The sequence below is a fragment of the Ranitomeya variabilis genome, chromosome 4 (genome assembly GCF_051348905.1).
Source record: "Ranitomeya variabilis isolate aRanVar5 chromosome 4, aRanVar5.hap1, whole genome shotgun sequence".
NCBI lineage: Eukaryota > Metazoa > Chordata > Amphibia > Anura > Dendrobatidae > Ranitomeya > Ranitomeya variabilis.
In genome coordinates this window covers 225,674,833-225,689,330 of record NC_135235.1, presented here as the reverse complement: position 1 = coordinate 225,689,330, position 14,498 = coordinate 225,674,833, and the positions used below count along the sequence as shown (strand labels likewise).

The window sequence follows — 14,498 nt, the reverse complement described above, 5'->3', positions numbered from 1 at the left end:
GATCCTGGTGGTTAGGATCACAAAACTGACCTGATAAATAAACCAGATTTTAAGGACAAGCTCTGGGGATGTGGGAACTTTACTGACCGCAACCCTGATCCTATCGACACACACTATAGGCAGCCGTGGAGCGTTCCTAAAAACCTAGACGCCTCTTCACAGCCTGAGAAACTAGCTACCCCTAGAGAGAAACAAAGCCTCACTTGCCTCAGAGAAATTACCCCAAAGTTTAGACAGCCCCCCACAAATAATAACGGTGAGTTAAGGGGAAAACACAAACGTAGAGATGAAAACAGGTTTTAGCAAATGAGGCCCGCTAACACTATATAGTCAGAAGATAGCAAGGAATCTGTGCGGTCAGTATTAAATGCTATCAAAATTATCCACGTACAGAATACAAAAAAACCCCACACCGACTCACGATGTGAGGGGCGCAACTCTGCACCCCAGAGCTTCCAGCAAGCGAGAAAATCACATATAAGCAAGCTGGACTGAACTCATCATATACTGAGAAACATTTTCAAGAGAACAATGAGCAAACATGAACTAGCAAGACTTAGCTTCTCCAGGAGGAGACAGGTCACAAGGGAAATCCCAGAGAGATCAGAACCAGTACTGAATACAACGACAGCAGGCAACAAGTAAAGGTCTAGGTGGAGTTAAATAGGCAGCCAGACTAGCAGAAAACGAGACAGCTGGATCCCAGCTACAGACCAGCTGTATCGCTTAAGGCAACCAGAGGGAGTACTGAAGCTTCCGTCTCGAAATACGAGAATCCAAGATCTTCTCCACCACATACTCCAATTCTCCCTCGACCAACACCGGAGCAGGAGGATCAACAGAAGGAACCACAGGCACCACATACCTCCGCAACAATGACCTATGGAACACATTATGAATGGCAAACGATGCTGGGAGGTCCAAACAAAATGACACAGGGTTGAGGATTTCTAAAATCTTATAAGGACCGATGAAATGAGGCTTGAACTTAGGAGAGGAAACCTTCATAGGAACATAACGAGAAGACAACCACACCAAATCCCCCACACGAAGTTGGGGACCCACACAGCGACGGCGGTTAGCAAAGCGCTGAGTCTTCTCCTGTGACAACGTCAAATTGTCCACTACGTGGTTCCAAATCTGCTGCAACCTATCCACCACAGAATCCACCCCAGGACAGTCCGAAGGCTTAACCTGACCTGAGGAAAAACGAGGATGAAAACCAGAATTACAAAAAAAAGATGCAACCAAAGTAGCAGAACTAGCCTGATTATTGAGGGCGAACTCAGCCAATGGCAAAAAAGTCACCCAATCATCCTGATCAGCAGAAACAAAACATCTCAGATAAGTTTCCAAGGTCTGATTAGTTCGTTCGGTTTGGCCATTTGTCTGAGGATGGAAGGCCGACAAAAAAGACAAATCAATGCCCATCTTAGCACAAAAGGACCGCCAAAATCTGGACACAAACTGGGATCCTCTGTCAGACACAATGTTCTCCGGAATACCATGCAAACGAACCACATTCTGAAAAAACAGCGGAACCAAATCGGAGGAGGAAGGCAGCTTAGGCAAGGGCACCAAATGGACCATTTTAGAAAAACAATCACAAACCACCCAGATAACAGACATCCTCTGAGAGACTGGAAGATCCGAAATAAAATCCATGGAAATATGCGTCCAGGGCCTCTTCGGGACAGGCAAGGGCAAAAGCAATCCACTGGCACGAGAACAGCAAGGCTTGGCCCGAGCACAAATCCCACAGGACTGCACAAAGGAACGCACATCCCGTGACAAGGAAGGCCACCAAAAGGACCTAGCCACCAAATCCCTGGTACCAAAAATCCCAGGATGACCCGCCAACACCGAAGAATGAACCTCGGAAATAACTCTACTGGTCCATCTATCCGGGACAAACAGTCTCTCCGGTGGACAACGGTCAGGTCTATTGGCCTGAAATTCCTGCAGCACCCGTCGCAAATCAGGGGAGATGGCAGACAAAATCACCCCCTCTCTGAGGATACCAGCCGGTTCAGAAACTCCCGGAGAGTCAGGCACAAAACTCCTAGAAAGGGCATCAGCCTTCACGTTCTTCGAACCCGGAAGGTATGAAACCACGAAATCGAAACGGGAGAAAAACAGCGACCATCGAGCCTGTCTAGGATTTAACCGTTTGGCAGACTCGAGATAAGTCAAATTCTTGTGATCCGTCAAGACCACCACACGATGTTTGGCTCCCTCAAGCCAATGTCGCCACTTCTCAAATGCCCACTTCATTGCCAACAACTCCCGATTACCAACATCATAATTCCACTCGGCAGGCGAAAACTTTCTTGAAAAGAAAGCACATGGCCTTATCATAGAGCCATCAGAGCTTCTCTGCGACAAGACAGCCCCTGCTCCAATCTCAGAAGCATCAACCTCGACCTGGAAAGGAAGAGAGACATCCGGCTGACGCAAGACAGGAGCCAAAGAAAACCGACGTTTCAGCTCCTGAAAGGCCTCCACGGCCGCAGGAGACCAATTCGTAACATCAGAACCCTTCTCGGTCAAATCCGTCAAAGGCTTAACCACACTAGAAAAATTAGTGATGAAGCGACGGTAAAAATTAGCAAAGCCCAAGAACTTCTGAAGACTCTTCACCGATGTAGGTTGAGTCCAGTCATAAATAGCCTGGACCTTGACTGGATCCATCTCAATAGTAGAAGGAGAAAAAATAAAGCCCAAAAAGGAAACCTTCTGGACTCCGAAGAGACATTTAGAGCCCTTCACAAACAAGGCATTGGCACGCAGGACCTGAAATACCATCCTGACCTGCTTCACATGAGATTCCCAATCATCAGAAAAGACCAAAATATCATCCAGGTACACAATCATAAATCTATCCAGATACTCTCGGAAGATGTCGTGCATGAAAGACTGAAACACGGAAGGAGCATTAGAAAGCCCAAAAGGCATCACCAAGTACTCAAAATGGCCTTCGGGGGTATTAAATGCTGTTTTCCATTCATTGCCCTGCTTTATACACACAAGATTATAAGCTCCTCGAAGATCTATCTTGGTGAACCAACTAGCCCCCCTAATCCGAGCAAACAGATCAGACAGCAATGGCAAAGGATACAGAAATTTGACCGTGATTTTATTTAGAAGGCGATAATCTATACAGGGTCTCAGAGAACTATCCTTCTTGGCCACAAAAAAGAACCCCGCCCCCAAAGGGGACGAGGACGGGCGAATATGCCCTTTCTCCAAAGACTCCTTTATATAACTCCGCATAGCGGCATGTTCTGGTACAGATAAATTAAAAAGTCGTCCCTTAGGGAACTTACTACCAGGAATCAAATTTTTAGCACAATCACAATCCCTATGAGGAGGTAGGGCACTGGATTTGGGCTCATCAAATACATCCTGGTAGTCCGACAAAAATTCAGGGACTTCAGAAGGAGTAGAAGAAGCAATTGACACCAAAGGAGCATTGCCATGAATCCCCTGGCAACCTCAACTTGACACAGACATTGCTTTCCAATCCAGGACTGGATTATGAACCTGCAGCCATGGCAGACCCAACACGACAACGTCATGCAAATTATGTAACACAAGAAAACAAATCACCTCCTGATGTGCAGGAGTCATGCACATGGTCACTTGAGTCCAGTACTGAGGCTTATTCTTGGCCAATGGTGTAGCATCAATTCCCTTTAGTGGAATAGGAAATTGCAAAGGCTCCAAGACAAAACCACAGCGCCTGACAAATGACAAATCCATCAAATTCAGGGCAGCACCCAAATCCACAAAAGCCATAACTGAGTAGGATGACAGGGAGCAAATCAAAGTAACAGACAAAATGAATTTAGGCTGTACAGTACCAATGGTGACAGACTTAGCGAACCTATTTGTGCGCTTAGAACAATCTGAGATAACATGAGCAGAATCACCACAGGAAAAGCACAACCCATTCTGACGTCTGTGATTTTGCCATTCAATTCTGGTCAGAATCCTGTCACATTGCCTAGACTCAGGCTTCTGCTCAGAAAATACCGTCAGATGGTGCACAGGTTTGCGCTCCCGCAAACGCCGATCAATCTGAATGGCCAAAGACATTGACTCATTCAGACCCGCAGGCGTGGAGAACCCCACCATAACATCCTTAATGGCTTCAGAAAGACCCTTTCTGAAAATCGCTGCCAGGGCACACTCATTCCATTGAGTGAGCACAGACCATTTCCTAAACTTCTGACAGTAAACCTCTGCTTCATCCTGACCCTGAGAGAGAGCCAGCAAAACCTTTTCTGCCTGGTCTACTAGATTAGGTTCCTCATAAAGCAATCCAAGCGCCAGAAAAAAACGCATCCACATTTAGCAATGCAGGATCTCCTGGCGTCAGGGAGAATGCCCAATCTTGAGGGTCACCACGTAACAAAGAAATAATAATTTTAACTTGCTGAACAGAGTCACCAGAGGAACGAGGTCTCAGAGAAAGGAATAATTTGCAATTATTTTTGAAGTTCAAAAACCTAGATCTATCTCCAGAGAACAACTCAGGAATTGGTATCTTAGGCTCTGACATAGGACTGTGAACTACATAATCCTGAATGCTTTGTACCCTTGCAGTGAGATGATCCACACCAGAGGACAGACTGAATGTCCATATCTGCAGCTGAATTCTGAACCAACCAGAGATTAAGGGGAGGAGAGAGGCTAGACACACTGCAGAGGAAAAAAAAAAAATTAACTCAGGACCTCTCTTATTCCTCTTTTGCGATGCATTAACACTTTACTGGCCTGCTGTACTGTTATGATCCTGGTGGTTAGGATCACAAAACTGACCTGATAAATAAACCAGATTTTAAGGACAAGCTCTGGGGATGTGGGAACTTTACTGACCGCTACCCTGATCCTATCGACACACACTATAGGCAGCCGTGGAGCGTTCCTAAAAACCGAGACGCCTCTTCACAGCCTGAGAAACTAGCTACCCCTAGAGAGAAACAAAGCCTCACTTGCCTCAGAGAAATTACCCCAAAGTTTAGACAGCCCTCCACAAATAATAACGGTGAGTTAAGGGGAAAACGCAAACGTAGAAATGAAAACAGGTTTTAGCAAATGAGGCCCGCTAACACTATATAGTCAGAAGATAGCAAGGAATCTGTGCGGTCAGTATTAAATACTATCAAAATTATCCACGCAGAGAATACAAAAAACCCCCACACCGACTCACGATGTGAGGGGCGCAACTCTGCACCCCAGAGCTTCCAGCAAGCGAGAAAATCACATATAAGCAAGCTGGACTGAACTCATCATATACTGAGAAACATTTTTAAGAGAACAATGAGCAAACATGAACTAGCAAGACTTAGCTTCTCCAGGAGGAGACAGGTCACAAGGGAAATCCCAGAGAGATCAGAACCAGTACTGAATACAACGACAGCAGGCAACAAGTAAAGGTCCAGGTGGAGTTAAATAGGCAGCCCGACTAGCAGAAAACGAGACAGCTGGATCCCAGCTACAGACCAGCCGTATCGCTTAAGGCCACCAGAGGGAGCCCAAGAACAGAACTCACACAGTACCACTCATGACCACAGGAGGGAGCCCGAGAACGAAATTCACAACAGTCCACTTCCTGATTAGTTTTATTGTCGCTGGTTGTTTGCTAACAACAGGTTGGTATGATGGAGACAATAAGATGAATAGGCATCTTTAACATTTTCATAGAGGAGATCCAGTATACTGTTCTCCCTTGTGGCACATTTTACATATTGATAGAACTTTAGAACTTTGGAAGAGCCTTTGAGATCATACCTCTGTTAAAGTCCCCAGAGATTACAGTTAACGAGTTTGGGTGCTTTGTTTGAAGGCGAGACAACTCCCCTGATAATACTACTTCAGTTGCCTCTTGGTTTGCGGATGGAATTACACTGTGTGCAGAATTATTTGGCAAGTTGTATTTTGATTACATGATATTTTTATACATGTTGTCCTACTCCAAGCTGTTTAGGCTTGAGAGCCAACTACCAATTAAGGAAATCAGGTGATGTGCATCTCTGTAATGAGGAGGGGTGTTGTCTAATGACATCAAAACCCTATATAAGGTGTGCTTAATTATTAGGCAACTTCCTTTCCTTTGGCAAAATGGGTCAAAAGAGATATTTGACAGGCTTTGAAAAGTCCACAATTGTGAGATGTCTTGCAGAGGGATGCAGCAGTCTTGAAATTGCCAAACTTTTGAAGCATGATCACCAAACAATAAAGCGTTTCATGGCAAATACCCGACATGGTCGCAAGAAGCGTGTTGGGCAAAAAAAGGCGCAAAATAACTGCCCATGAATTGAGGAAAATCAAGAGTGAAGCTGCCAAGATGCCATTTTCCACCAGTTTTGCCATATTTCAGAGGTGCAACATTACTGGAGTAACAAAAAGCACAAGGTGTGCGATACTCAGGGACATGGCCAAGGTAAGGAAGGCTGAAAAACCACCACCTTTGAACAAGAAACATAAGATAAAACATCAAGATTGGGCCAAGAAATATCTTAAGACTGACTTTTCAAAGATTTTATGGACTGATGAAATGAGAGGGACTCTTGATGGGCCAGAGGCGGGATCAGTAAAGGGCAGAGAGCTTCACTCCAACTCTGATGCCAGCAAGGTGGAGGTAGGGTGCTGGTATGGGCTGGTATCATCAAAGATGAACTTGTGTGACCTTTTCGGGTTGAGGATGGAGTGAAGCTCAACTCCCAGACCTACTGCCAGTTTCTGGAAGACAACTTCTTCAAGCAGTGGTACAGGAAGAAGTCGGTATCGTTCAAGAAAAACATGATTTTCATGCAGGACAATGTTTCATCACAAGCCTCCAACTACTCCACAGCATGGCTGGCCAGTAAAGGTCTCAAAGAAGAAAAAATAATGTCATGGCCCCCTTGTTCACCTGATCTGAACCCCATAGGGACACTGTGGTCCCTCATAAAATGTGAGATCTACAGGGAGGGAAAACAGTACACCTCTCAGAACAGTGTCTGGGAGGCTGTGGTGGCTGCTGCACGCAATGTTGGTCGTAAACAGATCAAGCAACTGACAGAATCTATGGATGGAGGCTGCTGAGTGTCATCATAAAGAAAGGTGGCTATATTTGTACAGTATTTGTACTTTTTTTGGGGGGGGTTGTTTTTGCATGTCAGAAATATTTACTTTTAAATTTTGTGCAGTTATATTGGTTTACCTGGTGAAAATAAACAAGTGAGATGGGAATATATGTGGTTTTTATTAAGTTGCCTAATAATTCTGCACAGTAATAGTTACCTGCACCAACAGATATCCTCCTAAGATAGCCAATTTTAAAAAAATCCCACTCCAACTTCCAAAAATATTAAGCTTTGAAATTTCTGAGTCTTTTGGGTTGATTGAGAACATAGTTGTTGATCAATAATAAAAATAATTCTTTAAAATACAACTTGCCTATTAATTCTGCACACAGTGTATATACATGACTACTGTAATGCAAATGGACAATTCCCTAGGTAGATAGTAGGGCCTGAGGCCAACTGCTAAGAGTTTAATGTTTTGACAGCAATGACTTTCCTTCACAGTTCCGTGCCGCTGATTGCACCATCTATTATTAATGTATAGTTTCACACCAACCACCCTTCTTCTTACCACACTTAGCTTTGTCTCTATCAGCCCGAACCATATGAAACCCTGGAATCGAGAGATTCGAGACACTTGAATCAGGGACCTCCTCATGTAACCAGGTTTCTGTAGAGCCCATGAGACTGCATTCCTTGATCTCCGTCTGGGTTTAACACAGGGCTAGCAGTTCACCCGTCTTATTTCCCAGGGAGCATACATTACCTATGATAATGGATGGGACTACTGTTTTAAACCTTCTTCTCCTGGACTTCACCATTTTTCCTGCTCTGCAGCCTCTGAAAGGTCTCCACACCTCACGGGGAACAAGTGGTATGGCCACAGCTGGAGTAGCCGTCATCCTGCTCAGCTCAAGATCTCAATCCCTTGAATACACAACATGTTTAGTGACAGACTTAGGGGCAACCAGCAGATCAGTGTCTCTGTCCTTCGCTCCAGTCCGTGCCGTAACCGACTGTTTCCCGTGTTCTCCTCTGTACATGGATGGCTGCATCAGTAACCAACAAGGTAGAAGCTGTGTGTATTGTGGAACTATAGCTGGTAGTGGTTGCATTAGATTCATGTCCTTGGGTGCGTCGTATCTCTGGTATCCATTTAGGAGTTGCATGTACCTGTAGGGGGATGTATGTAGTAGTGGCTGATCTGGGTGCTGATCCAGCGCTACGTGTCCAGCTGCAGTTGGTTGTATGGGTGAGTGTTTTCCGCCTTCCCACCATGGTCTGTCATACAGGAACAGTGCGATCCACAGTGTAAAAACCATCCATCAATCTATGGTTACAAATTAGGAGTCCATAAAGGTACCAAAGCCAGTAGAAAGTCCCAAAGGACAGACAACATACAGAAACAAAAGAAACAAAAGAGTAGCTGCTGCTGCAATGGGCTGCCAGTAGCATGGTGCCGTGTTATCTCCTCTGTCTCCTCCATCTTGCAGAGAGCAGATAGGCATGTCTGCTCACTCTGGAGACTGCGTGAAAGACAAGATCATGCTGCCCTCAGATTACAAAAAACTGCTGATAAATTCCCTTTAAATATTTACAGGTCTTTTTGAATTAATGTTCACCTGAAATTCGGTTTTATAATTTCTACTAATATTAGTTACTTAATGGTTGGGTCAGGTTAGCATGAATTTATTTATTTTGCTTATACAGGGCTAGTGATGAGCGAATTGCCTGGAATTCCAATTCGCAGGATACATTTTCACCAAAAATTACATTTAGATCCAAATAAATTGGAGCGCACCTGAGAAAGAGAGAAAGAGAGAGAAGAACAGAGAGAAAGAGAGAGGAAGAGAGAAGAGGTGAATGCTTCAGTAGAGTGGGAAATGGTGTGAATCATGAATTGAATCTCAAACCACAAATATCTAGAAATTCAACTCAAACTTGATCCTCCATGGATCTCCGCTCATTTCTACCAGGAACCCGACATAACCAACATATTCAGCAGTGATTTACAGATGATATTGTCATGTACTATCGTGCCAAAACAATATACATTTTCAATTAGTAAGTTCTTTGGCTAGAGAAAAATCAGGAAAATGTGAGGAGAATATAGAAATTGTAATTTGACACAAGGACTCCAGTGCTGCAGAGTCTTCCACTGTGGAGTATTAGTGTTAGGGCTCATTCTCACATGCGAGAAATTCGGATAAGTCTCGCTCGTCAATACCCGGCACTCGGACCAGAGCGTGTGGCTGCATAACAATACATGCAGCCGCATGCTTCACTCCTGAGTGTTAGGTGCAGTGCCGGGTATTGACATGCGAGACTCATCCAAGTTTCTCGCATGTGAGTATGAACCCTTAAGCAACCAACCAAGCCAATGTGCTTCCCATATAATTGGCTTTGCATAGGTCTTCAGATGGAAAGGTCACCTAATATATTTTTTTTACAAAAATTAAGAATCCCATTTGAGCATGTGAGGATAGAAATATTGTAGCTTCACAACATTATCTCCACAATCACAAAGTGTTCTCGAAGCTTATTTACAGTATGTCCGATTCTATATACAACAGAAGAAATCAAGCCCATACTTTTCGTAGTAGATGTATCACATGTCTTAATCAGTGTTGTCAATCACATCAATAAATTAAACATGTGGTGTCTTTTAGGGGCAGCTGTCTTCAACAAAGTTTAGAATCCTGTGTTAGATGACCTACTGGTCGGAAATGGTACCATGTCAAATGCATGATTTTTGGGGAGTCTCTTCACATTAGTCAAGTGTAGAGTTTCGTGAATAAGTTCTGAAACCATCGCCGAATCTGAATTTGCCATTTGTACACCATATTGGTATCCTATTTGTGCTGAATTTATGTTTGATGATTGGTTCCGAACGTATTCTGTCATTTCTACTCCCATTGACTCCAAATATGTTCGGCTGTGTCCAGTGAGTATTGCAAATACAATATTCGCCGCCGATTGTAAGTTGAACTGAATTTTGAAAACTTCACTCAACTCTACTCCAGAGCATGATTTTACATCTGAATTGATTAACCTTTAGTTAGTTGAACTAAAATATTTAGGTTGCTATTCGCAAGCACCTCACTGTGGCTCATGTAATCGATGGCGCATCTTGCAATTCATTGAGAAGGGAAGCGCACCCAAGCTACAGAGCTACCGAAATGGACATTTACCTACTGTACATTCCATACCTTCAGGAATATGATGACAACAAACTCGCTTTGGGTCCAATGGACCCAACATGACTAATTAGAGGTTAAGGTATGTGGTACATAACTTTGGTATAAAATATTGAGTGTGATTTCTTCTGGAACATACTGTATGGAACTAGAAATAAATAAGTTTTGAGAACACTTTGTGATTGTGGGAGTAAGGATTTGAAAATGTTATACCAGGGGAGTGGAGTTTTATTTTATCCCTGAGTATTGTGGTCACTAGAGACGACAGAATAAATTCTACTAGAATTTTTACAAAAATACAAGATGAGAATTTTTTGTAATTCGCTGCTGGCCATCATCTTTTTTCTAAGATACTCTATCTTGAAAAGTGACATTATTCTTATGATGTGGCCAGGGTTGAACTGGCCCACCAGAGAACAGGAGAATCGTCCGATGGGCCCTGGCATCTTCTTAAGGAGAGTTCATAGCGCAAAGCTTGCAGCTGCTATGGAGCTTTTAAGTAAGGGAGAAAGGTGGGCCCTCAGAATAATATCCTCTGGTGGGCCCAATGTTCTTCAGTCTGACACTGGATGCGGCTAATGTGTTTACTGATAATATGGTAACTAGATACATTTACTTCTATAATTAAGGGCTTTCATGGCTCTCATTAATGGATTGTGTTGATCTCTTCAGAACAAAACAAGAAGAATAAGTTGTGCATTGTGAAAAATATAATTGATGCAATCTATTGAGAAAGTGAGTCAATGCTGTTTCTGGCAGGAGAACACTTACCCTCATGGTAGATCTCAGAAGAGGAGGAATCCCCGACACTGTTGTGTGCGATACATGAATATTGCCCATAGCTATCTACATTGTTGTATATGGTCAGAATCTTCCCTGTCTCGTTATGTAATATGGATCCATCCTTCTTCCAGGTGTAGTGAGTTACATCAGGTCGACTGCCTCGGAAATCACAGGTCAATTTAGTGAATTCACCTTCATTCTTCACAGTGATCTGAACTCCAATTGCTGCATCTACAATGGGGAGAAAAATCAATGAAAGACACAAAAGTATAAAATTTGTGACCCATCACGATGTTGATCTAAATGAAGGCAAAAACAACCTTCCAATGAAATATTAGCCAATTTCCTACAGAATCCCGATTAGGCTACATTCCCACATCCAAGCACCATTTATTTTCTCATATTTTATCCTAGTTGCATCCTAGTTTCTTTCGTTTGTTTTTTTTTTTTGCTCATGAGGTGTGCTTGCTTCCAAACCAATCAATCAAAAAAACTTGAAAAGTCACATTTTTTATTCAAGTTTATCATTAAGCAACACATCAGTGTGATCCATATGTAAAGCAGAAGCAAAGCAGAATCCTTACAATGGACATCGTTATCTCGCCAGGACCCATACAATTGATTTACTGAGTCTGATCCAAAAATTGTATCAAAGTAAGAAATGCTTTGAGTCTCATGGAATTCACTCTAGAATCTGCAATTTCAGCAGATGAATGAATACACCCGTTATTACCTTATGGGTCTGAGTGCCGGTAACAAAAAAAAATCAGATATCAGTTGTATCACACAAATGTTTGAATGTAGCATAAAAACTATTTAGGCCGTCAATATATTCTTTAGAGCTGAAGTAACAATTCACCTTTTGGAATAGCACATTATAAAATAAAAATGTTATTTGTAGATTTAATTTTTTTAAATTTTACGTTATTCCATATTTTCCCATTTTTACAGAGCAAATTTAACTTTTGTTAATATCTTGGAGTCATGATTTTTTATTTTTTTCACTTTTTAAGACTTAATACAAAATGGCAGAAATAAAAAATAGATTTTTCTATTGTTATGTTTTTGTAACGTAGTTGTTTTTTTTTTTCAACTACATTTCTTATAAAAAATAAATCATCCAATTCTCCTAAGACTCCAAATGCCAAAAATGTGAGTTGCCTGTCGCCTGATGGTAATATTGCCCTTGAACACAAAGAACCGCCATTTAGTTTTTATTTTTAATTGTAGTAATATTTTTTTTCTGAGTTTTAATTTGTATTTTCGGGCCAACAGGGTCCTCAACTAATATGTGTCATTCACCATACTAAGTCTACTATGTTGGCCACAGAGATCTTTGAAGTCTCTATTTTCTTCAAATCCTGGTTGGTTTTGCATCCTTTAAAGCTATACAATTAAAACTCTCCTCTCTTAGGTCAAATGGTCAAAAAGAGGTAAAATATTAATCTCCTGAATATATACACACTACTCACAGAAAGTTAGGGATATTTGTCTTTCAGGTGAAATTTATGGAAAAGTTAAGAGAGTTGCCCCTACAACACTGGTGGGTATACCCCAACAAAAAATGCCCCGAAAACTTGTCCTGTGGCCTTGAGCATCAATTACAGCTTGACAATGACATCTCCTGCTATACTCAAGTGGAGTTACTGTCTGCTGAGACATGGCATCCCACTCTTCTTGAAGTGCAGCCCTCAGGTCATTGAGGTTCTGGAGTACAGAGTTACGAACCTCTACATGGCGACTCATCTGATCCCATTGGTTTCATATGGGATTCATGTCTGAGGAAAGTGCAAGCCACTCCATTTGATGCACCCCAGTGTCGAGCAGCCGTTCCCTAATGATGCGACCTTGATGAGCTGGAGCATTGTCATCCATGAAGATGACATTAGGCCTGCATTGTTCATGCAGAAGCACAATGACTAGATTAATTAAAGTAGTTGGTGCTTGTCACCACGCTGATTTAAAAGGTTTTGAATGGGAGACATACTGTATGATGCATGGTGATGAAAGGGGCCCTGTCAGGGTATGTGCACACGTAAGAATTTTTATATTGAAACTGGAGAACCAGGAGGAAACCCACAGGGAGAACATACAAACTCCTTGCAGATAAATTGTATGTAGGGAATCAATATTCAAGTTAAAGACTTTAAGGATAACAAAATATTAATGATATTAAGTATTGTTCCTTTGCACTTACATAGTACAAGTATCTCGGTCAGGGCCGATTCTCCTCTTCCTACATGGTTTATTGCAGCACAAGAATATGGCTCCTCATCCCGGGTCACATTCCTCACTGTGATCTCCCATCCTCTGTCAGGTAATTTGGTTTTGTCTTTCCCTTTGTACCATTCATACTCAAATACGTCAGACTTGGAGAAGCTGCTACATTGTAAAGTTACATCACTTCCTTCCACCACTTTATCCTTCCCAACAACGACAGTCACATTTTTTGGTGTATCTGTGGAATGGAAAAATTATTATTGCTGAAATAAACCATAAATATGAAGTCTTGCAGCGCTGGGGTCCTGGGTTAAAATCCCACCAAGTATGTTTGTATGTTCTCCCCAAGTTTGCATGGGTTTCCTCCAGGTTCTCCGGTTTCCTCCCACATTCCAAAAACATACTGATAGGGAATTTAGATTGCGAGCCCCAATGGGGACAAAGATGATAATGTCTGTAAAGAGCTGTGAAACTAATGGCGCTATATAAGTAAGTAAAATAAATAAATAAAATAATTGTCATCAGTAGTGTATTGTTTACAATAAAATATTATTTACACATGTACAAAATTAGAGAAGCCCTCCTCCTCCTCCAATCAAAATTTCTATCCTCTTAATCTATTGCTTTCATCATATTATTCAGCACTGTGTGCTTACAATTGCTCATTTTCCCTTTCTACCCAGATAATTCTTCTATAGTCTCTGCTTTATGTAGAAACAGGAAGTCTTTTTCCCTGCAGAATTCATTCCTCCCTTCAAGTCCTGACCCAGCTGCTCCCTTATGCCTTCTGCCAGGGATTTTTCGCAGTGACTCATGACTCATGCAGGGAAAATTGACCTCCTGTTTCTACATAGAGTTTTAGAAGGATACAGTTTGTCAGTTTATAATCACGGGGTGTCATAGACCTAATAGAAAAGAGAAGAATTATCTTGGTAGGAAGGCAAAATAAGCAATTGTAAGTTCAGAGAGCTATGTAATTTGAAAACTGCTATATATTAAGAGGATAACACTTTTGATGGGAGGAGGGCTTCATTAAATTAGTCCTGCAAAATTGAAAAAAAAATGTAATTAAAACCCTTTTTTGAATAAATTTTAAATATCTACAGTATTAGTTGATATTAAAGATTATTAAATAATCTATCCTGTGCAGATGAAGTGTGAGATCTCAGTATGTCTACTCACAGGACCAACATACCTACGCCAATCAAACCCTCCAATATCAATT

General features: G+C 42.0%; 1 protein-coding gene across 2 annotated transcripts in view; it reads right to left on the bottom strand.

Moving 5' to 3' along the window:
• LOC143768704 (B-cell receptor CD22-like) overlaps positions 1-14,498 on the bottom strand; it is a 44,639-nt gene that overhangs the window by 6,648 nt on the left and 23,493 nt on the right. Inside the window, exons 5-6 of one of the 2 annotated variants that reach the window (XM_077257356.1) lie at positions 13,251-13,511; positions 11,042-11,284 (exon numbers count right to left, since the gene is read on the bottom strand). In XM_077257356.1, coding sequence (XP_077113471.1) covers positions 11,042-11,284; positions 13,251-13,511 — 504 coding nt within the window. The remainder of the gene's footprint in view (positions 1-11,041; positions 11,285-13,250; positions 13,512-14,498) is intronic. The other variant, XM_077257357.1, reaches the window with a different exon arrangement.